The sequence below is a fragment of the Mercenaria mercenaria genome, chromosome 17 (assembly GCF_021730395.1).
Source record: "Mercenaria mercenaria strain notata chromosome 17, MADL_Memer_1, whole genome shotgun sequence".
In the NCBI taxonomy this organism is placed as follows: domain Eukaryota; kingdom Metazoa; phylum Mollusca; class Bivalvia; order Venerida; family Veneridae; genus Mercenaria; species Mercenaria mercenaria.
In genome coordinates this window covers 20,582,442-20,609,519 of record NC_069377.1, presented here as the reverse complement: position 1 = coordinate 20,609,519, position 27,078 = coordinate 20,582,442, and the positions used below count along the sequence as shown (strand labels likewise).

The following is a 27,078-nucleotide window of genomic DNA, read 5'->3' as shown; positions in this document are numbered from 1 at the left end:
CAGTGTCAAAAAATTCTGCTGATAGTTTATATGTGCGGAATTTATTTCTGCGTGACTGTCTCGACCCGCAGAATAAGCAGAAATAAAAACCCACAGAATTAACCCACTATAAGGTTCCCTTTATTTCAGGTATTATCTTGAACCAAACATTTTTGACTGGCCTATTTCACACCATATCAAAATTCAGTACCAGAATATTATTAAAAGGAAATGATAAATACTATACACTGTACCACTTTTGTAATATTCAATTTTTAACACAGCTGTACAATTATCACAGAAGTTCAATATAATAACAGACTGTCCTGCAGAATGGTGCCAATATAACAGACTGTCCTGCAGAATGGTGCCAGTATAACAGACTGTCCTGCAGAATGGTGCCAGTATAACAGACTGTCCTGCAGAATGGTGCCAGTATAACAGACTGTCCTGCAGAATGGTGCCAGTATAACAGACTGTCCTGCAGAATGGTGCCAGTATAATAACAGACTGTCCTGCAGAATGGTGCCAGTATAAACTAAACCAACTTTCAGCAGAATATTACTTATATAAATAATAATCTAGCCACTTAGTACCTTAAATGTATGAAAATGAACTGAAAAAATGAATTTATGAATACAACCGTTGTTACCTTTATCTGCAAATTTATGTTTATTTTCTGAAATTCAAATTAAGCCTCACAGGTGTGGATAGATTTTGACTACTCCTAAACAGAAGTATTCAACTCATTAGTTTTATGACATCAGTTTTTAGCTTGTCTGATTTTTTAAAACAATCTACAAGGTATTCTTGACACTTTATTGTCGGCGTCAATTAAAACTTTTGTTTAGGTTCACCTTTTCTTAAAAACTCACACAGTAACAACTACATAATAGCTTTGAAACTTGGCATACTTTTTTATCATCATTAGGTGACTTAAGTTGGCCAAGAGCCATAACTCTGATAAGTAATACCAAGCAATAACTTCCTAAGATTTAGATATAACTTAAATTTGTATATGTTGTTAAAATAACTGGTTATCTTACTCACTAGCTAAATTTACCAGTATGTTGTATATTCATACAGTATTATATGTGCTAATTTACTTGACTCAGTTATTTAAACTGAAACTGTTATTAAAAATTTCTAACAATTTAAAATGAAAGAAAATCAAGACTAAGTCTGACTTCTACGTAATGTTTAACCTTAAGTTTAATTTGCTGTCAAATGAATATTTATCCGCAGTTTGGTTATAAGTTGGATACTCTAAAAACACAAATTTTCACTATGTCAGAATTTTGTGATTTTAAAATTTTGACTATGCTCGCTAGGTTTAATATTCGTGAAATTGTAAAAATGGTATCCTACTTGAATCAGCATTATACTAATGGTAAATATTTATGCGAGGATTGATTTCCATGAGATGTACGGCTTCGCAAATATAGCGAAAATTAAACCCTTGCGAAAATTTCTGCTTTTAAAGTACCTATCCTCACCAAGTAAACATATGGCCTGGGGTTAAATTTCAAAAGGTCATTGCACCACATGATTGAGAAAATACCGGTAGGTAACAGTTTCATCAACAATCTTGATTCAATAAAATTCTTTTCAAGATGCAATATTATATCCCTTGTTTCAAGTGCAGAAAAACAAAGTCCTGCACAATTAAATGCTATGGATGAGTCAACTTCAGTTACTTCACTCCTTGAGTGATTCCTTCTGGTAATGACAAACACATAAATTCACATACTGACATAAAACTTGTTTGTAAAAAATCCTTGTATAAATATGTCTTTTGTAGTTGTTTTCAAAAACAAAATAGCACTATTTTCAAAAAAGGTGAAAAAAACTTAAGTCCAGCAAAATTTATTTTGTCACTGACTAAATAAAACAAATTTATCATACCACTCAATTTTGCCATTCATTTCGCATGAAGGTAAGATAAAATATATTGTAATGCTAGATTACTGAAATAACATACATTTGGGTTATTTTTATTTTTTTTTTCAGGATGTGGGGTGTGTCTTAGCACCATTTTTCAAAAGTATTTCAATTATGTAACAGCGGGCAGTAACCCTAATTAGTGTTTCTCAATTCTGTACTAGTACTAGCTTGTTCTCTTCAAGTAACTACAAATTTCCTAACATGACTCAGAGATGGAGGATGAATGATTTCAGTCACAGTGTTGTATATCAACTGTCACAGAGAACATACGCCTTGCCTGGGGCTCAACCTCAACACTTTGTGATCTGTAAATCTGTGCTCTCCTTTTTAGCTTAGAGCAAGCAGACAGAGAATATTGGACCCTTAAAACACATCATATATATAAACTGTTGTGAAATTTCTTCAAAAATTCAGAAAAATGAATATGCATATTTTCATCACTAAATTTGGTCTCTGCATCAGTACATGATATCTGCTCCTTTGGTTCTGCTCTTGGGAGTCCATCTAGAAAAGTACAGCTACTAGTTTATAAAACAAGCTCTAAATAATGTCATGTACTACTTGTTGTGCCATAGAAAGTTCTTCAATGAGGTCCATTTATTACTGTCGTGATAGAGGTATGTCATGGAGGATTGTAGAGATGACTGTAAAGTGTCCTGTTCATATTCAAATTCCCACAGAACTATTCCCCAAACAATGGCTGCAAACCATGGAAACGTCTCACCCTTTGGTTTTGGTATATATCCTCTTTTCACTGCTAGTTTGGCAAGTCCATATATAATTCGGGATAACAGGTACAAATTTATCTGCGAAAGAAACAACAAACTGTATGAAAGTTAAACATTTTTTTCAAAACAGAAAGTTTTTACAGTCCTCAGTACAATAAGAGTTAAAACTATTGATCTGAGGAAAGTGTTTGTAGGTAACAGTATCATCCTTGATGTAAGATGTTTCAAGAAAAGGTGCTTTTTGTTTAAATATAAGAAGCAGTAACTTAGTCTGATTACAACACTGGTCCTATCCAAAAGACAGCACTACCAAGCCCACTTATTTTTGATTCACTGCCTAAATGACTCAAACAAGAGCTGTTTGTAAGACAGTGCACTCCACTATTCGGCGATTTGACAGTAAAATGAATTTATGTCTCAATAAGAGACCTCTACTTTAAAAGTTACAGTAAGATATAAGCAATAGTAACAAAGATGTGACAGAAAAACAAAGGTTGCCAAAAAACTTTAACCTTAACCTGAACATAATTTGTTTGCATGCTGAACAATGTTAATGTGAAGTTACAGTAAGATATAAGCAATAGTAACAAAGAAAAACAACGGTTGCCGGAAAACTTTAACCAAGAAAGCTCATGCCGACGCGGGGCGAGTAGGATAGCATACCTATTCTCCGAAAAGTGGAGCTAAAAATTCAGTCAAACAAAATTAAAAGCTCTGTCATAGATCTGACATGACCTTTTGCCCCTTTGTGTGACCTTTTCTTTTGAGAACCATGCAGTGGCAATATTTCTGCCAAATGAAAAAATATGCTCAATGCATGTCATATTTATGGCCTAATTATGTCTCCCACCACACAGTCGTGTGGGAGACATATTGATTTACTCCTGTCTGTGTGTCTGTCTGTGTGTGTGTCTTTCTGTCACAAAGCTTTTTCCGCACTCCAAGTTGAACATTTCTCATCTGATCTTCACCAAACTTGAACAAAATGTGTTTGACCATAAGACCACAACCAAGTTCAATAACTAGCCAAATCCGCCCAGGCACTTTTGAATTATGGCCCTTGAAATACTGATTGGATCCACTCATCTAGACAAACTAGACATTTTTGATAGGAACCATTCGTCTGAACAATCCAGACAAACAAGGCAGTTGTCGGAGACATGCGCTTTTCTCAAAAGCATCTCTAGTTTATATTATAATATCTTGTATGATCTCTGACCGCCAATATGACCTTGACCTTTGACATAGGGATCTGAGGTCCGTCTAACTGGGCCAACATATATGCAAAATACAATGTATAAATAAGATTTCCAATGCATGTCAAACTTACGGCTTGTACAAGTTGTAATTTTAAAAATGACCTTTGATCCCAAAGTGTAGTTTTGACCTTTGAGACTGGGATCTGGAATTTACACATAACTCTTCTGGCCATGACATACCTTGGAGATAGGGTCATATTCAGTTTGCGTACAACTCTTTGTATTATTTAGGCAAACGTTTGTCCTAAATCCCCAATAAGAGCACATCTGGTGGATGCTTCGGTAATGAATTTTAAAAAGAAGGCAATGTTGATAGCTACAAGAACAATATATATAAAGACAGTGTTATAACACTGTTCAGTTAGTACGTAAGAGATGGGCAAGTTACAGAGACATCATTAAAATGCAACTGAACTTCAGATATTTTAACATATGTTTGTTTCATAAGAAAACAAGTACCTGTTCATTTACTTTGTTATATTTGCCAAAGACAAAATAACCACCAATAAAAGCTGCTATAAAACTGTGAATCTGTGATTTTTCTGTTTGAAAGTGCTGCATCAAGTTTGTTAGACTTTTATACAGGAAAACAAACACAGCAAGATTCTTGGAATGTGTAAAGGTAGCCTCAAGTATGGCCTTTATCTTCTCTTGTAAGCTGAAAAGAAAAAAACAACACAGAGGTAGAAGTAACAAGAGTGCCAGACTGTCACAAAATATGCCCGTCATCGCACTTGGCCTAATTCAAGGGGCATAATCCAAGAGTGCCTGGGGTGATTTGGGTGGTTATCATACTTGGCCGAGATATTATGCCCACAAACATTGTTAGCAAGCTGAATGCGGATGACAATTGTTTGACTTAGAGAGCGGACAAGGCTAAAATTGCTGTTTTTTAGTAATTCAATGGCCAAAATACAAGAGTGCCTGGGACGATTTGGCTGTTTATCGAACTTGGCCGAGATATTATGCCCACAAACATTGTCAACAAGTTTGGTGAAGATCCGATGAAAACTGTTTGACTTAGAGAGTGGACTGCTTTGGACGCCCCCCACCCGCCGCCACCGGTGTTCACATAATATGCCCTCTTTCAGAGAAGGGCGTATAAAAAGGTTAAATGGTAAGCTCTATTTATCATTAGGTAAGACAAAAGAGCTGTCACAGGAGCCAGCGTGTTCGACTATTTCGATGCTGGATAGTGAAATTGGGCAACAATTCTGAAGAATCTGAAGCTGTCACTGGAATGTTTAATGACTCAAATGTGGATGAAGATATTGGAAAATAGCTTAAGTCTCAAAATATTAAATCAGTATAAAAGAAACCTAATTCATGGAAAATTTCTGCAAAAGCAATGCACCATGTGTCATATCATGTGGCTATTTCGGAACAACTATTTTAAGTTTGAATCAAAACTATTTAGTAATACTGGAGATACAGCAAATTTTAGTGCATGGCAACTTAACCGGAAATTCTATTAGTAAAAAAGAGGGCATAATTCAGAAGAGACTGGTGCCAGCATTTAATTTATCAAACTTGTGTTATATGATGTGAATGATTATGTGGAACAACCATTTTAAGTTTGATTAAATCCATTTAGTAACAATAGATGTACATATATAAAAATTAAACTGGAATTCTAAGTAAAAAGGGGATATAACTCATAAAATATTTGCACCAGAGGAGTTACTGACCTAATGTGTCATATGATGAAGATGATGATCTGGAGAAAATAATCATTAAGTAATGCCAAAGATATACTGAAAGTGCACCACAATTAACCTGAAATTGTAAGTAAAAAGGGGACATAATTCATGAAATATTGATGCAAGAGTTATGGCCCTTGTAAGTTGTATCTTATGATGTGGTTGATGATGTGGTACAACTATTTTAAGTTTGAATCAAATCTGTTTGGTAATAATAGAGATAGAATGAAAGTTCATAAAAACTATAACCTGAAATTTTAAGTAAAAAGGGGGATAACACATAAAATACAGGTGTCACAGTAATGGTCCTTGTGTCAAATGATGTAGGCGATGATGATGATGATGAACAATTATTTTAAGTTTGAATCAAATCCCTTCTGAAATAACAGAGTAACAGTGAAAATGCATCAAAATTAACATAAAATTCTAAGTAAAAAGGGAGCATAAGTCATGAAAAATTGATGCCAGAGTTATTGACCATGTGTTATATGATGTGGGTGACGATGTGGAACAACAATTTTAAGTTTGAATCAAATCCATTAAGTGAAAAGATAAAGTGAAAGTGCACAAAAACTTTAACCTGAAATTCTAAGTAAAAAGGGGGGATAATTCATAAAATATTGGCGCTAGAGTTATGACCCTTGTGCCATATGATGTGGGTGATGATGAGGAATAACTATTGTAAGTCTGAAGTAAATCTATCAAGTAAAAACAAAGATAAAGAGAAAGTAAAAAATACTCTTACCAAGGTGGGGACGCGGAAAGAAGCCGATGCAGGGTTGAGTAGGAAAGCTCTCCATACTTCGTAGTCAAGCTAAAAATGAGCTGCAAAGCTATTGTGTGACCAACATGGTATCCAGTAACAAAGAGTAACCTGGGCTTATCTTACCTCCAAGTACAGCCCTTTAAATTCTGAGTGCCAAGCAAGGAAGCTACCATTAACATTTTCTAGGGTTTGGTATGATGCAACCAGGGATCAAATCACAGACATCCCACACACAAAGTGGGCACTGAGCTATTGAGAAGTAAATATAACAAGTATTTTAAAACTTGTACCTAATTTAGTCAGGAATGAAATACATGATTACATATTCCTTCCAGCAGTCAGGGGTGTAACTGTTTCAAGTTATCACAGTTCATAACCAATTCCAGTTACTGCTTATACTTTCATAACTTGTTTCAGTTATCATAGAATATTGCAAAGCACTCCTGTGCCAATTCCTCATTTTGAATGGGACTAATGCAATTATTTCCTGAACCCTTGACCTTTTATCTTTCCAGCTATGCAGTAAAAAGTTTTACGCAAGGCTGATATAGTTTTACGCAAAGGTTTTAAAGCTAAAAAACTCTTAACATCCCATTATGCATTTCAGGTCATCAGAATTTGATTAACCACAGTTTGCTACTAATTTCACTTTAAAGGTCACTTTGTGAGAACAGCAAAAAGACTTTTTTTGAATAACTTACCCAAGTTAAATATATTTTATAACTTATACAGGTTATAAAATGCTTGAAAAAGTAACTGAAATAGGTTACATAACTTAAAACAGTTACACCCCTGACTGTCCAGTAAATCAAACTGGTTATAATGATAGAACTTTCAAACTTATATCTTGCAGAGAGGACAATTTAACTGATAGAGGCCCTTAACAAATTTTATGGAAAAAGAGCTTGTCGAACACGAAATGCCCCCCTTGATGCATTAAGTAATTGCACAAGGAACAGAAATTATTTGCTCACTGTAAACAAAAGTTCAACTGTTCTGGTTCAATGTGACATTGACCTTTGACCAATTGACCTCAAAATCAACAGGGGTCATCTGCTGGTCATGATCAACCTCCCTATTAAGTTTTGTGATCCTAGGCACAAGCGTTCTCAAGGTATCGTCCGGAAAGGGTTTAACTGTTCCAAATCAATGTGACCTTGACCTTTGGCCTTCTGATCTCAAAACCTATAGAGGTCATCTACTGGTCATGACCAAACTCCCTATCAAGTTTCATGATACTAGGCCCAAGCGTTCTCAAGTAATTGTCTGGAAACGGTTTAAATGTTCTGGGTCACTGTAACCTTGACCTTTGACCTACTGACCTCAAAATCAATAGGGGTCATCTGCTGGTCATGATGAACCTCTCTATCAATATTTCATGACCCTTGGCCCAAGCGTTCTCAAGTTATCGTCCAGAAACCGTTTAACTATTCCTGGCCAATGAGACCTTGAACTCTGACCTAATGACCTCAAAATCAATAGGGGTCATCTGCTGGTAATGACCAATCTCCCTATCTATTTTCCTATCCTAGGCCCAAGCGTTCTTGAGTTATCGCCCGGAAACCATTTTACTGTTCCTGGTCACTGTGACCTTGACCTTTGACCTACTGATCTCAAAATCAATAGGGGTCATCTGCAGGTGATGACCAACCTCCCTATTAATTTTCACGATCCTAGGCCCAAGCAATCTTGAGTTATCATCCGGAAACCGTTTAACTGTTCCGGGTCACTGTGACCTTGATCTTTGACACATTGACCTCAAAATCAATAGCGGTCATCTGCTGGTGATGACCAACCTTCCTATCACTTTCATGGTCCTAGGCCAAAGTGTTCTTGAGTTATCATGCGGAAACGGATTGGTCTACATACAGACCGACCAACCAACATCTGCAAAACAATATACCCCTCCTTCTTCAAAGGGGGGCATAATAAGCACATCCGGTCATTGGTAGCATGTGTAGAAACATAGTACAATATTAGCTGTACTTTCTACATAACATTGTACTTAAAACACATTCATTTATGGTTTTAACATTAATTTTGCAGGCACTGTACTTGAATCAAATTCCATTTATGCTTTAACATGTTGTACTTGAAACATATTCATGTATAGATATTAAATTTGATTTTGTTGGTTGTTGGCTTCAACATCACACTGACACAATTATAGGCCATATTTCCAGCTTTTCATGTAGGAGAAAGGCCCAAAGTTGCCCTCCGGACCCCCCCCCCCCCACACCACACACACACACACACACTGTGCCATATTGTAGACAATGGTGGGCACCCGGGTAGAACCACTGACTTTCTGCAATCCAGCTGGATGGCTTTCTCACATGAAATAATTCTACATTCGCGAAACGAAGTTTCAAACTCACAGTGGTGAGGGACAAGCAACTGGAAGTCAGAGACCTTAATTAACCATTCCACCACACTGATTTGTCACATCAAAATGTTGAAAAAATTGTAACAATTACAGTCGAAACTCGGTATCTCGAATTTCAAGGGACCATGCTTTTTATTTCGAGATAACCCAAATTCGAGTTATGAGGAAGGACGTATATTGACGAAATAAGTACACATTAAGAAAAGATTTAATGTAAAATAAAAATTGTTTCCTTTATGCCGTGTATACGCTGTCAGCACTTTACGCGTACACGATTTGTGTATATCAAAGTTTTCAGTTTTTCGAAGAATAAAAATTACACAAGCCTTAAATGGTTTTGAATCAAGCTTCCTTTTGGTACCACGTTTCTCTCCCGGAGGATTGAAGACATTTCGATCTGACATTTTAATGATACTTTCCCCCAAGAATTTAATTTTTATACAGTCTCATCACAATTACCTCTAATTAATCCTTATTAAAGATCCCAACTGTTCAAACTAATTAATTCATTAGTTTAAATAAAAGCAATTTTTATAGCGTTTCAAAAACAAATGACTGCTGACTAAAGAAATCTAATGTTTACATCAAACAATTATAATTATGACACCTGCAAACAAGTATGACATCATCTCACTTTGATAATCGCCGCACCTTTGATATGTCGGCACAACGGCTTTCTGCTTAGACAATAAACATGGACATGTGTTAGAAACCAAACACATTCACAATGACAGGTGTGAAATTTTATCGCTTATTTTTCTCACTTCGAATTACCGAGTTCACAATGCACTTGAATTTTATTGACGGGACTGAAAATCACTTTCGACATATCCGGAGTCTCGGTAAGTCAAATTTTGACGTAACCGAAGTTGAATTACATATATAAAGAAGGAAATATGACGGGACTTAAACATTTCTTCGACTTAAGCGGAATTTCGAGGTAAGCGAGTTTGAGATACCGAGTTTCGACTGTAATTTAATTATTCAATACCTGCCTTCCTTGAAAAGGAAAGTCATAACAAGGGCATGTGGAAATCTAACTTTGGCACCATACCTGCAAAACAGAAGAATAAAATTAAGAATGTTAAGTATTCTCATATCGTGTAAGTTTTTAAAATTAATTTATAGTGTTTAATGCTTTTAAAAATTACTAATATCCGTAACTAACATCATCTAGTTTATGACTAAAATTAAAGATTGTCAAAGACCTTGTATTGCTCACCTGACCTATTGACCTAAAGATCATCAAGATAGTTTCATTAAGATATGGTCATAAATACCGCCTCTAGGGTGTTAACAAGCTTTTCCTTTGATTTGACCCGGTGACCTGGTTTTTGACCCCACATGATCCAGATTTGAACTTGACCTATAGATCATCAAGATTAACATTCTGACAAAGTTTCTCATGAAGATACAGTCATAAATATGGCCTCTAGAGTGTTAACAAGCTTTCCTTTTGATTTGACCCGGTGACCTAGTTTTTGACCCCACCTGACCAAGATTTGAACTTGACCTATAGATCATCAAGATTAACATTCTGACCAAGTTTCATTAAGACATAGTCATAAATGTGGCCTCTAGAGTGTTAACTAGCTTTTCCTTTGATTTGACTTGGTGACCTAGTTTTTGACCCCACATGACCCAGATTCAAAACGGACTTTGAGATCATCATGATTAACATTTTGACCAAGTTTCATAAGATACAGTCATAAATATGGCTTCTACAGTGTTAACATGCTTTTCCTCTGATTTGACCTGGTGACCTAGTTTTTGATCCCAGATGACCCAATATCAAACTCGTCCAAGATTTTATTGAGGGCAACATTCTGACCAAGTTTAAAGATTGGGCCAAAATTGTGACCTCAAGAGTGTGAAAAAGCTTTTCCTTTGATCTGACCTGGTGACCTAGTTTTTAACCCCAGGATGACCCAATATCGAACTTGTCCAAGATTGTATTGAGAGTAATATTCTGACCAAGTTTCATTAAGATTGGGTCAAAATTGTGACCTCCAGAGTGTTAACAAGCTTTTCCTTTGATTTGACCCAGTGACCTAGTTTTTGAAACCAGATAACCCAATATCGAACTCATCCAAGATTTTATTGAGGGTAACATTCTGACCAAGTTTCATTAAGATTGGGCCAAAATTGTGACCTCTAGAGTGTTAACAAGCTTTTCCTTTGATTTGACCTGGTGACCTAGTTCTTGACCCTAGATGACCCACTATCGAACTCATCCAAGATTTTATTAAGGGTAACATTCTGACCAAGTTTCATTAAGATTGGGTCAAAATTGTGACCTCTAGAGTGTTAACAAGCTTTTCCTCTGATTTGACCTGGTGACCTAGTTCTTGACCCTAGATGACCCACTATCGAACTCATCCAAGATTTTATTAAGGGTAACATTCTGACCAAGTTTTTAATAAAGACTGGGTCAAAATTGTGACCTCTAGAGTGTTAACAAGCTTTTCCTCTGATTTGACCTGGTGACCTAGTTTTTGACCCCAGATGACCCAATATCGAAATAGTCCAAGATTTTATTGAGGGTAACATTCTGACCAAGCTTCATTAAGATTAGGCTAAAATTGTGACCTCTAGAGTGTTAACAGTCAAATTGTTGACAACGATGGACGACGACGGACACCGACGTACGAAGGACACAGGGCGATCACAAAAGCTCACCTTGAGCACTTCGTGCCCAGGTGAGCTAACAAATGAAACATTATGGTATGCATACTTACAGGGTTAGAAAAGCGCTACTTTCAATATACATGTACTGCACATGAACTTTTACTGTTAGAGCCATCAAGGGAGGTAATCAAAAACAACAGATTTAATAAAACTTTCTACATTGTACTTATTTATAATGTTCATCAATATTCAAATTTTTGACAAGTATTAGAGAAAACAATTAGTGAATTACTGGAAATAGGATATATTAAAAGAAATTAATATGTTTTATGTTCATAAGTAAACAGAAAATGTGGTAGCCACATTTTAAAGAAATTAGGCATTATGAGCCTTTATTAAGTTTCAGATCTAATTAAATTTCATCAGACTTACAAATCTTACAGAATGATCTACATGCTGTTTTAAACAGTGGGAACAAGAATCCAAAAACAGTTTTTTCTTGTAATCAAAAACTAACAAAATTTTAAGCGGTGGTTTTATAGCTTGCAGCATTGTAACTTTGGAACAAACTACCAGGTCATGCACATTGCCACCCTGCCTGATCTTGATCAGTTCAAGCAGGCAGTTGTAAAGATGCAGTATTAGATTGGCTCCTGGTGCTTTTACTTTTTATTCTTTCACTTTTTTCTCACTATTAACATTTTAATCATGACTAGAGCACTTTTCCAATCTCACTTATCCTGACATATGTTTTCACTGTCAGGTTTTATCTCTCTCTCTCTCTCTCACCTCTTTACTATAGTCCAACAAATTTGATGCAATCCTAGGAAATATTGAGAGCATTTTTTCATATCTATATATAGACAATATCCCCACTCATGTCTTGAACACTCGAAAGACCAAAATAGTGGAGGAAATTTCCTATGAAATTTTCATTGCTGCCGATGCTTTATATGTAGTCTGTGTTCAGACCGTATGTTCTGTTCAAAGGAGATAACTCCTGAGGCTATTCAAATTTTGTATATTTATTTCTAAAATAAAAAAGATTATCTAGTCGGTAGCCAGACTACTTTATATGCTATAGCCTAGGTTTAAATGCTGATTGTGTCATGAATTGGCCATAAAATTTAATTCAAATAAAACTTACATGTATCAAAAGGGGATTCAATTCCTCATTGATTTAGGTAAAAATTATCAAATAATTTCCAAAATTACGAATTTTAAAACCTATGTATGTACTGTACACCATACATGCCAAGTTCCCTGGACAATTTTCCAGGAGGTTTCAGTTGAAAATCCAGGAGATTTTATCGTCCAGCATTTTTTAGGAAATTTTTGGTCGAATATAAAACTGTAAAACAGATTAGATCTAAATCATTTTCCTTTCTGACTTGATTAACTGGTTTGGGCAATGGTTTCAGAGGTTGTAAGTTGCATTTTAAAACATGTTAAACAAAAAAAGTGTTTAGTTAAATTTATTTAATCATTATTATTTTGTCATTTAATAAGCAGATGAGTTGAGGAAATTTACTAGCTCATCTCTCTTTATTTCATGTGTAACCAGGCTATAAAATCAGCCAAATTCTTTCTTAAAATTTTAATGATAAATTAAAATTTTATAAATTTAATTTCAAATTTTGTGAATTAATTAAGTAAAAAATTTTCAAAATTGATTTTTCTATTTTGTAACATTATTTGCTTGGACATGTGTTACTTAACTTATTATTTTTCCTGCTTAAACATGTCAGAAATTTTTACTTTATCACTTTCAAAACAATTTGATTATAAAACAGATTTTGCTTTTAGCACTTTGCATTATGGACTATTGTTAACAAACACCTTGGCTTCCTTTACTGTGTAACAGTCTCAGGAAAAATGTGCAGCCTCGACCGGGATTCGAACCTCGGACCTTCGGCTTACCGTGCCAATGCTCTACCAATTGAGCTACCGAGGCCACCCGATATGAGAACCGCTACTCACCTTCCCTCTTATTGCGAGACATTGGCACTCCTGGCCAATGTCTGCCGCAGACTGTTAACTGAATTCAGATGCACACCCCAGCCAAACTGCTTCGCCCCGCATGGGCTCCAAGGGTGAGCATCCCAGACGAGCCCCCAAATGTAACAGTCTCAGGAAAAATGTGCAGCCTCGACCGGGATTCGAACCTCGGACCTTCGGCTTACCGTGCCAACGCTCTACCAATTGAGCTACCGAGGCCACCCGATACGAGAACCGCTACAACTGATTAAGTGTGAAGCCCAGGCATGTTCTTAAGTAAACTTCAAAATTCTTAAGTAAATGATTTCACCTTTTTGTTACAATAATTTTCATTGGTTTAAATATAAAATTACTTTTAAAATTTCATTGGCTAATATGGTGACCCTAGAGATTGTCCTTGGAAACTTATACCGGTAATTTGTTTTAGAACTAAAAATCAGTCTTCTTTGCAATTTCAAACAAGCAACATCGCTAAACTAAATTGACAGTTTAGAATACAATTTTGGTGCTTGTCTTGGATGTGTTTATCTTTAACTGTATTTTGAACATAGAACTTTGATAACATTTGGAATACTGGACTATACTAAAATATTGAAATAACATTACATAAACTACACATTGGTGTCCATCATAAAATAAAAGAATTAATTACTGAACTGAAACATGGAGTTTATCATTTGTGCAACCATACAGGGGCAATGACCCCACTTCAAAATATCTGTTGACTGATCGGCGTTCGGTGGTCAGTTACCACTCGAGCATAATTTACCCGCAACTATTTGTAGCTGCCGAACCGACGGTCACACATGTACAGTATCCAGTGAATAATCTGCAGTTTTTTTTGACATTCCTAGAATTTTAGCACATGAGCAGTAGCTAAAATAGGTTGGAAATAAACCTATTTCACCATTTTAAATTTAGTAAAAGTGGTTTCTCAATAAACATAAAAAGAAAATACAAAATCATATAAGCTGTTAAAAAAATGTTTGAACCTATCTCAAGCTGTGTCATTGCCATCACTCTAATAAAGGTCGGCTCTTTTATCTATTCAAATGTATCCTTCAGGGTTTTTTCTAGCTAATTAATGGGAACATAGCCTATACCCACAAAATTGGGAATTTTGATGCGTAAATGTTCCTAATTGGGAAAGATTTAGTCCCATAGGACATAGTAAGGATGTGTTTAAGCACTTTCTCATACACTTGTTTCACATTATACAACCTCTTTACTTCCATTACAAAATTGTCCATGATTTGGTCAATATTTGTGCAATTTTGATGAAATTTTTTTCAGAATGTAGATTGGGAATTTTGGGGAAAAATACATACTTTTTGGCATTGGGAATATAGCCGAATAATGGCTATAAAAACGGCCAAAAAAAAACCCTGTCCCTAACTCTCTTTTCCCAATAAACAAGCTCCTCTCTTTATCATCATCACTCACCAATGGGCGATATCGGTCAGTTAATTCCCCTGATAAAACAGGTGCGCGTATAGGTGGCGCTACATGCGAATAGGTCCTAGAAAAGTTTGTATACATTAGTTACATCGTTATACAGTCGCTGTCACAACAACAGATAAACAGGTAAATTTTAAGTAAAAATTCTTACGCGTAATTTAGGCGACGGGTACACAGGATTCGCGTGTAAAACATTTATTAATATATAGTTTATCTTCAAATTTGCAGAATCGCTAAAGAACACATATAGCTATATTGCTAGAGCACTTTTAGGAAGATAATATCATTAAAATAACCAAAATCACTTAGAAACGGTCGAATTTTGACAAAAACAACCGCAAAATTTCATACAGCGCGATCGTAAATATCTTTTACATGTAATATGTAAAGTAACTAATACTGATATAATCATTAAATTCAGACTTTGGACTATAAAGTGCAAAAAACAGAACTGAAAAACATTAAAAAATGACAAAATGACAGCATTTTAAAAATATAGTAAAACGGTATCGGTGAAGCACATTGAAAGTTTACGAGAATATAAAATAAGCATATTTATCGATATGACACATTTATGCAGTAGGAGTGGCGTGTAATCTATAAATAACCTGTGTACTGTCAACAATCGGACGTATATAAAGGCTATGTTTTAAACGTGTTTTTAAAGTTTTAATGTTTTTAAAGTTTCAATATTAATAAAATAAAGCTTAAGAGTATAGATGTAGTTCATGGTCAGTGGCAGTTTTTCTCAGGCGCTTCAGGAGTGTTAGTAAGGTAGTCGCGGCTCTTACCCTGGATGACTAAATTTAATAAATTTAAATATATATTTCATAATCTATTTATTATTTTGGAAATTTAGACACAGTTTAGGGGGGTATAACATTTAAAAACAATACAATAACAATAAATACTCCAGCCAAGACCCAGACATGTTCCAAAATAACACCCGGGCCTTGAATTAAGGTCCCTTTTTAATTATTTCATATGAATCTAATTCTTTGGAATCGATCCAGGCGCCGACCTGTATCTGGCAACGGGTCTCAAAATTCAAATCTCGCTGGGCCTACGATTGATTAGTTAGACTGGAAACAGTCATAACTACGCAGCGCAGCGTAAACAAATAAAAATGAATAAAACAAACAAAACAAAACAGTCGCTGTCACTTCAAAATATTAGTAGATTTGGAAAGTATCCGACAATGTCATCAAATTCAGCTGTTTATCACTTGAGAGAAATTTTGAGTGAAGAGCTTTATTCATATCTATTGATATTCTATGCTTTGAAAATAACAGACTAGCTGTAAGGACTGTTTTAAAGTGCATTTTCTGTGTGTCAGTTTATTCATGGACTGTATGATTGTTATATTTGTTAATTGTGGCAATAAATGCTTTACTTAGCTTTTAAGTATATTTTCAATATTAAATGCCCTCCTTGGAAAATCCATTTATCATTTTGCAAGTATTCAGACCATATCCTTTAAATAAGGATCAGTATAGACAGTATATATTCCTAAAGTTGCAATTTAAACGGAAAGATCTGCATACACAGCTTAATGCAATGAGGTCTTGAATAATACAGAAATTATAATAATAATTACTGTAAAACGTTAAAATATATGCCCTTTGATAAGATGTCCCTTCAATTTTCCATCAGCGCAGTTAATTACTACAGCTGTTTTCTCATATATTTTATGAAAATATCATCAATGAGACATAAATGATCTCTGTTGACAAATTAACGTATCTCGTGTTTAATTTTAATTTATGGTGCTGCCTCTTTAATTTTCAGTCAATTCAAATTCACTGCAACTTGCCCACATAAAGTGAAATTCAAACTTCCAATAAAATGGTCATTGGTTCAGTCTCAAATCTGTGTCGGGCCTAAAGCATCGTCTCGTCAGATAACACCCCAACAATTAGTTGAAATGTTTTTAATCAACAAAAAAAAAAAAAAAAAAAAAAAAAAAAAACTGACACATTTGTTTCTTAACTATAGAATTCAAAGTAGAAATATCACAAGAATGTCAAAATATGAATCTTTACATATTATAAAAACACCCGGAGGATTTTTAATATACAGACCACAGATTTGTAGAGCTTTGGTAATAAAAAACAAAAAAAACAAAAAAACAAAAAAACAAATGTGAGACCTTTAAGACATTATGTCAAATCAGTGTTAAAAGTATTAAGAAACCTTATCATACACATTACAATAACATCAGACTGTCCAATATGTAACACCCACGTGGGAGCAGGAAGTGTTAAGTCTGCTTCAAGGACAAATTCTTTAACCCCCTAGAGTTAACAGGACACATGGCATGCACATTTTTATGATAACAATCAGTATGCAGCCAGTGGACAGGAAATTTTATGCAAACTTAATATATCCAGAGTAATCATTGTCTATTTGAAACAAAGCATCCATACAGGAGTAAATTTAGCAATATTTTGAACTAGCTAAATTACCTAACCCCGCTTTGCTCACAAGTTAAATAGAAATGTGACTCGCTTAAAAATAAATGCTACGACACTATTTCAGTTATATATTACTGGCCAGCATTTTGAAGTGAGACTATAAATTTCATGTTAAAAACAGAAGAAACAGCTATCTAAATAAATGATATTGATAAATTACACGAGTCTATCTTTTTAAATATCTTAAGGTAGCAGTTGGTAGTTTCCAGCCACAGATTCGAATTGGCCAGGGTCAAAATCTGTCATTAGAGATAAAACCTTGAAGTGAAGGCAGTTTTGATGTTTGAAATATTTGTTGATGTGAGTTTGTGATTAACAAGTTTAAGAATGGTATGTTGCAGAAATTCTGGCAGATGCGAATGTAAGCTTGATGGCATCATTTTCATATAACTGCTTGAAATGCATATATGCCACTATCAGCATTGAGCGTCTCGTGAACTGTCAAATGTCATATAGGCCTCACACAGTTGAAAATAGTGAAAAAAGTAATCGGTTGACAGGTATTTTTGTCCAGCTCTGCAAGTAATACTTGAAACTGAGTACAGAATGCAAGTGGCCATTTGTCTCTATCCATTCCCCTAACATTTTAAGGCCAGTTGGAGATATGGCTAATTTGGGCTGAAATGTCATGTATTTTCGCGGGCTGAAATTATCTTTCAGGTGGCTTGTGGATTTAAAAATCTATGCTTGTATGAAGTTTACTATGTATTTTATTTCTTCTTCAAGTAAGATGTAAACGGGTATCTTTTTATTTTCAGTCTGCATCTCGTAAGATATCGGAAGCCGTCTGACTTGGCCACATCGCTCGGAAGTCCGAAGTACTAGAAAAAACCGCCATCTGCTACCTTAAGACATTTGTCAATTTTTGTAAGTACTATTTCATGCTTTCTTTTGTGTTGTTCAAGCTCTCCAGTATGTGTTATTTAAAAATCCGAGCTGAATGGATTCATAACATAGACAGATGTTGTTTGATATGGTAGAAGTTAAGGGGAGGTAACTCTGATTTTACCGGGTAAGTAAATCTTATTTTTGTTTGTAGTGTAGGGGTTTCTTAAAATTTCTAGCGGGAAACACATTTCTTTTGTAGTTTATATCAAATTTAAAGGAAGAAGGACTATTTAAAGGAAATATAGGTGCAACTTTTTGGCATTTTGTAAATACATGGCTGTTTCACAAGGCTCGGAACTGGATTCTGTGGTGATATTTCTTTCGAAGATATTTCTCGAGTGGCAGGTATGATTTTAGTTCTTACAAATTTCTATTGTGGCTTTATCGGTGTCAGGATATGACGACAGAAGAAAAGTGTAGAGAGTGGATACATCTTGGGTGCATTTAAGGTCCTGGAGTGAGGGAACATTTGCAGATTTGTTTTTAATTAAAGAAGATACGGTTTCTCGGAGATGTACTGGAGATTGCTCGAATTCGTTAAAATAGGTAAGTTTGGCAACAACAACAACAACAACAACAACAAAAACAACAACAACAACAACAAAAGTGCATTGTAAAATATTTATTTAAAGCTATTTTATACTTACTGTATGCAAGGTAATATGAAAAAGTACTTGTAAACAGGGGCGGCTTTTCCTGAGCTTGCGGATTTGAAGTACAGTTAGTCTTGGGTAAGTAAGCTGTGTGCTGCTTTTAATTCTGTTCCTCAAGTATGTAGGGCTGTGCACAATGCTAATACAGTACATTTATGGCCATCATGTAATAGTAGGTAAGTCTTTTTTTAATGTCAGAAAGATAGATGCAGTAAGAAATATGTGTGTAAAATGGGGCCAAATCCACAATATTGTAGACATTGTTTGGACATGTGCAATTTGCAAGAAGAACAAAGCATTGTTTAAATATTGGTAAGATTTTATTTGTCATAGATCATTTTCTTAGAATCAGGTGCCAGACAGTCCATGGAGATGCATGTCTTGGTCCTTAAGGTAGCAGTTGGTAGTTTCCAGCCACAGATTCGAATTGGCCAGGGTCAAAATCTGTCATTAGAGATAAAACCTTGAAGTGAAGGCAGTTTTGATGTTTGAAATATTTGTTGATGTGAGTTTGTGATTAACAAGTTTAAGAATGGTATGTTGCAGAAATTCTGGCAGATGCGAATGTAAGCTTGATGGCATCATTTTCATATAACTGCTTGAAATGCATATATGCCACTATCAGCATTGAGCGTCTCGTGAACTGTCAAATGTCATATAGGCCTCACACAGTTGAAAATAGTGAAAAAAGTAATCGGTTGACAGGTATTTTTGTCCAGCTCTGCAAGTAATACTTGAAACTGAGTACAGAATGCAAGTGGCCATTTGTCTCTATCCATTCCCCTAACATTTTAAGGCCAGTTGGAGATATGGCTAATTTGGGCTGAAATGTCATGTATTTTCGCGGGCTGAAATTATCTTTCAGGTGGCTTGTGGATTTAAAAATCTATGCTTTGTATGAAGTTTACTATGTATTTTATTTCTTCTTCAAGTAAGATGTAAACGGGTATCTTTTTATTTTCAGGTCTGCATCTCGTAAGATATCGGAAGCCGTCTGACTTGGCCACATCGCTCGGAAGTCCGAAGTACTAGAAAAAACCGCCATCTGCTACCTAATCACTTTTTTAACACTATGATAAAAGCCGAGAGTACACCGCATGATAGGACCTATTCGCCCGTAGCGACACCTGTTAAATGATTTGGGAAGATAACTCGCCGAATGCTGCTATTAACACAATCTAAAAATAGCTCATACACACACCTGTTTGCAGAATGTCATCGACCTTGTTAAACTTTTATCGATAGAGTGATAAATTATGTCAGCCACAGTGTGTATAATAAGTAATTTGGTTTGATACATAAAACCATAAGATTGGAATTTAGGATTTCCAGGAGAAATAATTCAGATTTCCGTATGACCCGGAGATGGACTGAAAATCCGTGAGCCTCCTGTACGATCTGGGAGACTTGACATGTATGGTACATGATTAATGTTTACCGCATCTTACATGCCAATATGCGCAAGCGATAAAACCAATAACTTTACATGACTTAAATGTGTACTGTGATTTATCTTCCATTATTTTGGTCCTTCGAAGTTTTGACGTTTAGATTGCCCTGTCACAAATATAAAACAACCTAAACATTGAATTATTTTGACTACTAATTGTACTATTTACTCATAATCCGATGTGAACTTATATCCTGCCTTCAATACTCGTGAGAGGGCTTGGCATTATTCAGAGATAGATAGATTGTTGCTTTCTAGATCCTAGAAGTAGCAGTAACCACAGGAAATATAACTCTTGCAAAGCCTTGATTCAGGATTTCCAAAAAATGTGGCCACAAAAAAATTGAAAGCTTGTATTCGCTTTTCAAACCAATCCTATCATGTTACATAGAGGGTATTTAAAATACTGTATCATTTTTAAGACTTAAAGATGTGCAGATTAGGAATTATCTATACACTGGTTTCCAAAGTGAAAGTACCATGTATTTGAACGGGTCTAAATTTTCATTTAAATACGTTTCTATTGATTGGCTTTGTAATCTCTCAAAAGAAACTAGGGAAATCTTCCTTTATAATGGATCAATAAGTCATATTAAAATAAATCAAATACATGTAGCAGAAAAATTGCAATTAACTGCGGTCACTTTTGCACAAAAAACCTGAAAAAGTTGTTACATGTCAAAATCCACAGTTGCCCGTCCAGTCTTGGTGCCCATATGGGTGCCGCCACCCCCCCACCCCCACCCTCACCCCTCAAAACAAAAGTTAAAAACCACTGTTGAAAATTTTTTTTTTTTCCCTAATATATTATACTCTTATATGAAAAAGGTGCTTGTGTTGCCGTAACGCTATGCAGGTTTACTAGGACATGCTGTGGAACAACCAAAATGTCCAGTTCAGTAACAGTAGAGGCCATGGACCTTGCTGCAATTTACACATCATGCATTTATAAAATAGTAAACAATCTTGTTCTGCCTATTAAACAGCCTTAAATAACTTACATTTAAATTCAAACAAGCCAAATTGTCTAGACACTTGCAAAATAACAGTGACGATTGGCCATTTTGTTTCAAAACGAAAGTAGAAAACCGTTCTTGGCATCTTAGAATTTAAATGTAAGTTAATTAAGGTTTTAAACTAGGTAGAATAGGATTGTTTACTGTTTTCTAAATGTCCGATGTGTAAATGGCAGCAGGGTAGCTTGCATTGGTACTGAACTGGACATTTTGGTTGTTCCACAGCGTGTCCTAGACTCCTAGTAAACCTCCATAGCGTTACGCTAACACAAGCACCTTTTCCATGTAAGAGTACTATATCTAGGGAAATCTATTTTTCATTTTTTTTTTTCGTTTTAGGCTTAAAACAGTGTTTTTAAATTTATTTTTTTTTTTTGCAGGGGATTATGGGGAATTACAGTGGTTTCGTCAAATCACCGGTTCGTCATACTTAATTTATATAGTAAGTGAGAAGTGGTTTCGTCATATAGACTTTATATATAATTAAGGAGGTAGGTTACCTTGTTACAAGGGTAAATTCAAACTAGTTGAACCGCAGCATTCTTTTGTATTTCGTGTAATATGAAGTTTTAACTGCTACAATCTCAATTTTGTTTGTCTCTGTCCCTTCAAGTTCATTTTTTATCCAGGTTTGAAGAACATGACCCTCCAAACGTATTTCATATTGAAAGAAGAAGGAAAATATGGATATTTAACACTTTTCAGTGTATTTTAATTTCATTGATATCCGTAGAAGTCTGCATAATTGATAATTTTACTAATATGCACGTTAGCTTTCTAATGTAAGCTTAAAATGTATATGTCGCGGGGCTCGTGTTTCCATGGTGACGCATTTTCTCTAATTTTTAAACAAGTATGTATAAAAATAGGGGTTTTCGACGGCTTCAGTGCCATTCTGTTAATGACCAACATGGAATATTCGGGTAATATTATTAGCAAAATACCAAGCACTTTACATGGTACCCTATTTTTCTTAAAGTTTAAAGTAACCATGGCAACAGAGATGTTTAAAATAGCTTATATCTTGCTTTTTGTCGTAATTTCTTATTAAAAGTATTGAATAAGATTATCTTTCTAGTTGATATAGCTTTAAAACATATTATTTCTAACGTAAGTTATATTTTCGTGTTATTTGCATTTATTCAAACAAATTTCACAGCTTAGAATACTTACAGCAGTACCCCTTGTCTGGAATTTTTCATGGAAAAATCGTTCAGCATGCTGCTATTATTCTCATGGATATTGTTGAAATGAAAATAAAAAGCCGAAGCTGTGTTTCTTAAATAGACCAGTGTCAACGCTTTTAAATTTTACATTTAGATACATAGGTCACGGGCTTCGTTTCCATGGTAACATCAATTCAATTCAAGAAACCACAATCTTTTCTACTGAAATTTGAACAATTTTAGATCTTAGTTTTAGTACATAAGTAACAAATTATCAACGGAACCTGAAAAATAGGTATTACAAATCAAACTGCTAGATTTTCTGTTTGAAAATGGCCGTAACAAGTAACCTTTCACCCAACTATATTCCAAATAACATTGCTTATCATCATCCATTTTCTTACATTCCGCATAACATTTCAATATAACTACATAAAAGAAGCAAAATATTGCTTATTATTCAGAGCAAAAGACTCATAAAAAATATTTCAGCAAATAATGGTTATTTGAAATAGTTAAAATAAAGAAAATGCACAGAATTACGTTTTTCAAGGTAAAAGCTATTAATTTTGCGCGGTAACTGACACGTAACGTCATGACGTCAATGACGTCATTTTAAGGCAACATTGTTTTGAAGCGTTTCTGCGGCAATTTATTCATTATTTTTGCATTATTAAACCATAAAGCATCAGATCGAAGACAGGTTCATGATTTGTTTTCAGAAGAATGAATATGCAAACACATTTAGTTTGTCGTAAACGTCGTCGTAAATCGTCACGTTAGCTTCCGGTTGGACATGCGCACATACAAATATGAAGGTAACCTACCTCCTTAATAGCATAATAGGTCAATACAATGGAAGATGATCGCACCTATTTAATGGCAGTTAATCTCGATGATTGCGTTAAAGTAATTCGCACATACTTAATCGATAATATTACTCAAATTGCAAATGAGTTATTAAAAATTATTGTGTATTAAAAACGAGTTCTTGAAAAATATTTTTATTTTTGAAACATAGTATAAGAAAAAAATCTACTACGTTTCTGAAATAGACGGCTCGATCTATACTTCATTTCATGAAAAAAAAATGAATGATTAGCGAACAATATAAAGCTGATCTTGATCTGCACTCGTCGCGAATGCAGGTACATACTTGTGATTAGGATGTTGATAATTAAAGGATGCTGTAAGAAAAATGTACAATTTTGGTAATATGAATTATTGGACTTGTATTAAATTACATTAAAAACTTGGCAAAACAGTTAGATATATTTACATATCTAAAATATGAATGTTATAAATGTACCAATGGAAATAAATTGTGTCTATCTTCACATTTACTCTTATAATTTTGTATTTGTAGAGTAAGTATTTTTTTTGCCATAATAATTATTTTACACAACTTCAATTACGGCCTTTACCTTTGCTTGGGCAGAGAGGCCGAGACGGTAGATCTCCAAATCAGGCTTGTATCAGCCATCTACTGACGAGGCTACACAGAGCAAGATACGCCAGACTCCATGGGGCATTGTTTGACGCTTGGGACAAATACGAAGACGGTGAACTGACGACGATACAGCTTCTACGTAGATGCAGCAACATCGCGGGGCTCGGACCTTCCACTGGATCTACCAACAACGCGGTACAAGAAGATGTATAAATTAAAATTAAAGAAACTGACATTGAAAATGTGTGTTTTGTAGTGTATTGTACTGTACATTGAATGCGTATGTTCTGTTGCTTCTTTTTCTTTTTCAGGGTTGACATGACATGTGTATTATAATGTATATAATTATATTGTATTGATATTGAATGTGATATTTTATAATGTATAAAATTATCTTGTATTAATATTGAATGTGCTATTGTTTCTTTTTCATATCAGGGTTGACATGACATGTGTATTATAATGTATATAATTATATTGTATTGATATTGAATGTGCTATTGTTTCTTTTTCTTTCATGATATGTATAAAATTGCATTGTGTATTGACTGTGATATTAATTGCTTCTTTTTCTTTTTCAGAGTTTACATGGCATATGTATTATAATGTATAAAATTTTATTGTGTATTGAATGTGCTACTGATTGCTTTTTTTTTCTTTTTCAGAGTTGACATGTGTATTATAATGTATAAAATTGTATTGTGTATTAAATGTGCTTCTTATTTTCATTGTTAAATGTGTGTCTTTTGTGATGATGTAAATAAATGTAAAAATATAAAACGCTTTGTGTTTTTCTTCTGCAAATACATTCTGATGATAAATTAATTTCTAATTAGAAACATCTATGAAATGTCGGGAATTTAATGAGCAGAATGTGCCAGAATTAGCACCTCACTGACATTCTAGAAATGCAAGGAATTTAGCACATTTTAAGTATAATAATCATCGATCATCAGTTAAGCTTTGGGGACAGTTACGCTAACTTCTTAAGATAAGAATTTTAATTCTTTTACTTTAAATATATATCTAAATTTTACTTTTTATAGTATTTGTTTTTTTTTCTTATCAAATTCATATTTTCAAAATAAATTTAAAATGTTTTAATTCTCAATAGAAATTCTTAATTTTTTATTAATTCAAATTTAACATTTTGAAAAATAAATTGTCTTGCGTCGAAATTAACATTTGTAACCAGTAATAAATACATAAGTTTCGTCCATAAGAATTAGTTTAACAAAAACTAAATCTCTATATATCTTAAATATCGATCGGCAATTATATCATTTATTTTTCTTTTCATTTTCTGTATAAATAATTAGCTTTGAAATTATCTTTTCAAAATTAACAACTTGTTTGCCACACAAAGTACATCAACAATAAAACGACCAACAAACAATCATTATTACACTATAACAATAAGTATGACGAAACCACTTCTCACTTACTATATAAATTAAGTATGACGAACCGGTGATTTGACGAAACCACTACCATCCATTATGGGCACCAAGACTGGACGGGCACCTGTGTCAAAATCTACAGACATCCCAACTCTCCCGATCCAATCGGGTTTCTCCCAATTCTGGTTGTAAAACCCGACCACCCCGATCAGAAGTCTCAATCTCACGATTAAAACAAAACAAACAAAAAAACAACTTAAACAACAATAAAAAAGCAAAAATTATGAAATAATCCACTTCTTTGCGCCTATCTGATACTGCATGTATCACTGCTGAGTCTGTAAACAACACCTTTCGGATATTTTCGCACCTTATTCTACCCCTGCTGATTATTGTTTATTACACGATTCAACAAAGCCAGGTGTTGATTAATGTGTCACAATTGAAATTAAAATCCAGACATTAAATATCTAATTAAATTCAATCAAATTTAGATTAGAAATTATACTGGCTTTACCTTTTTCTGTAACTTCTTGAAATCGAAAATAGATGGTGGCCGAGTCAACCTGCAAGGTTTTAAAAAAAACATTTCTCTTAAAATCATTTTGATAAGAGGAAATGTCATGGTAAATTTTAATATCACTTACCATCAAATGCTGTTAAACTGTCTTTGCATCATAACAATTTGTCAAACACATCCTTTTAACTGGAGATTTAGGCAAATCTACGAAAGTGTAACAATACCCGGACATTCAATTTTGGATAACAGGATTTTGATCAATAAAAGTGAGCGAGGGGTTTTAAATACTGGTTGACAGGGATGAGAATCAAACAGTAAATTTTCTATTGCTTGAACTTTTATTCTTTTAGCTATATACATTTTGTTTTTACAGTTCTAACAGCTAGCTGCACTGTTTGTCATGTAAAATTCACCTGGGAGTCTTCTTTCCAACAAAAGAAATTAAAGTGCAGGTTTAATTCTCAGTGGTGTTTTGAATTTAGACATACTGCTTGAAGTGCCATAACTATTTAATTTTGCACAGAAGGCTTCATGTATTATTGTTCCAAAACATTAAAAATGCATGAATAATAAGATAGAGACAAGTGAATTTTTTAAGACTAGTGATTTTATAAGGGCAGATAAGTTTATATTATCATTAGATTTGTTAAAAGCTTCGTTATCATGAACATAATTACCGCAGTATAAAATCTCCCACTTGAACACCTCAATCTCCCACTTTGGAAAGCAAAAACTCCCATCTGGCATTCAGAAAAAGTTGGGATGTCTGAATCTAGGACCTGAATTTAACACCCCATAAAATATTATCGGTAATATTTATGATCAAAAACACAATTGATTTGTCATTTATACACATATTTGAGTCAAAAAACATAATTTCATTCCAGTAATCAAAACTAACAAAAAGTGGTGGTTGTTGCTACTACAGCATGTAGAGCCGAGGTACGTTGCTCTAGACAGTTCCAATTTCATTTTCGCATGATCAAAAAATAAATTTTAACAACTTCGAATTTCATGTTAGGAAAATAGAAAATAAATATTTACACAGCTCCATTTCTTAAGCCTTTGATTAAAGACAAAAGTGGACGGTACTGGCCAGAGCTAAGAAACCCATCCACTGCCTGTTTGGCGGACGCCATGTTTTGATCATGTGACTTCTTCAGGGATAAGTTCTTATGTTTAAAATATTGTATCTGTAATGTTCTAGTTTTTTCT

General features: G+C 34.4%; 1 protein-coding gene and 1 long non-coding RNA gene across 3 annotated transcripts; one reads left to right on the top strand and one right to left on the bottom strand.

The window, feature by feature from the left end:
• Positions 1 to 225: 225 nt before the first annotated feature.
• Positions 226 to 27,045, bottom strand: LOC123537213 (peroxisomal membrane protein 4-like). 2 transcript variants are annotated; one of them, XM_045320849.2, is made up of 4 exons: positions 26,908 to 27,045; positions 9,754 to 9,816; positions 4,370 to 4,568; positions 226 to 2,729 (listed from the first exon to the last, which is right to left on the bottom strand). In XM_045320849.2, the coding sequence occupies exons 1-4, from the start codon at positions 27,000 to 27,002 to the stop codon at positions 2,481 to 2,483; spliced, it is 606 nt and encodes a 201-aa protein (XP_045176784.1). In that variant the 5' UTR covers positions 27,003 to 27,045; the 3' UTR covers positions 226 to 2,480. The 2 variants fall into 2 exon arrangements, with proteins under 2 accessions (XP_045176784.1, XP_053385202.1); XM_053529227.1 differs by lacking the exon at positions 26,908 to 27,045 and adding an exon at positions 11,501 to 11,580.
• Positions 17,496 to 19,872, top strand: LOC128550342 (uncharacterized). Its single transcript, XR_008368232.1, has 2 exons — positions 17,496 to 18,187; positions 19,826 to 19,872. It is a non-coding gene; the product is annotated as an uncharacterized LOC128550342 (long non-coding RNA).
• Positions 27,046 to 27,078: the final 33 nt, after the last annotated feature.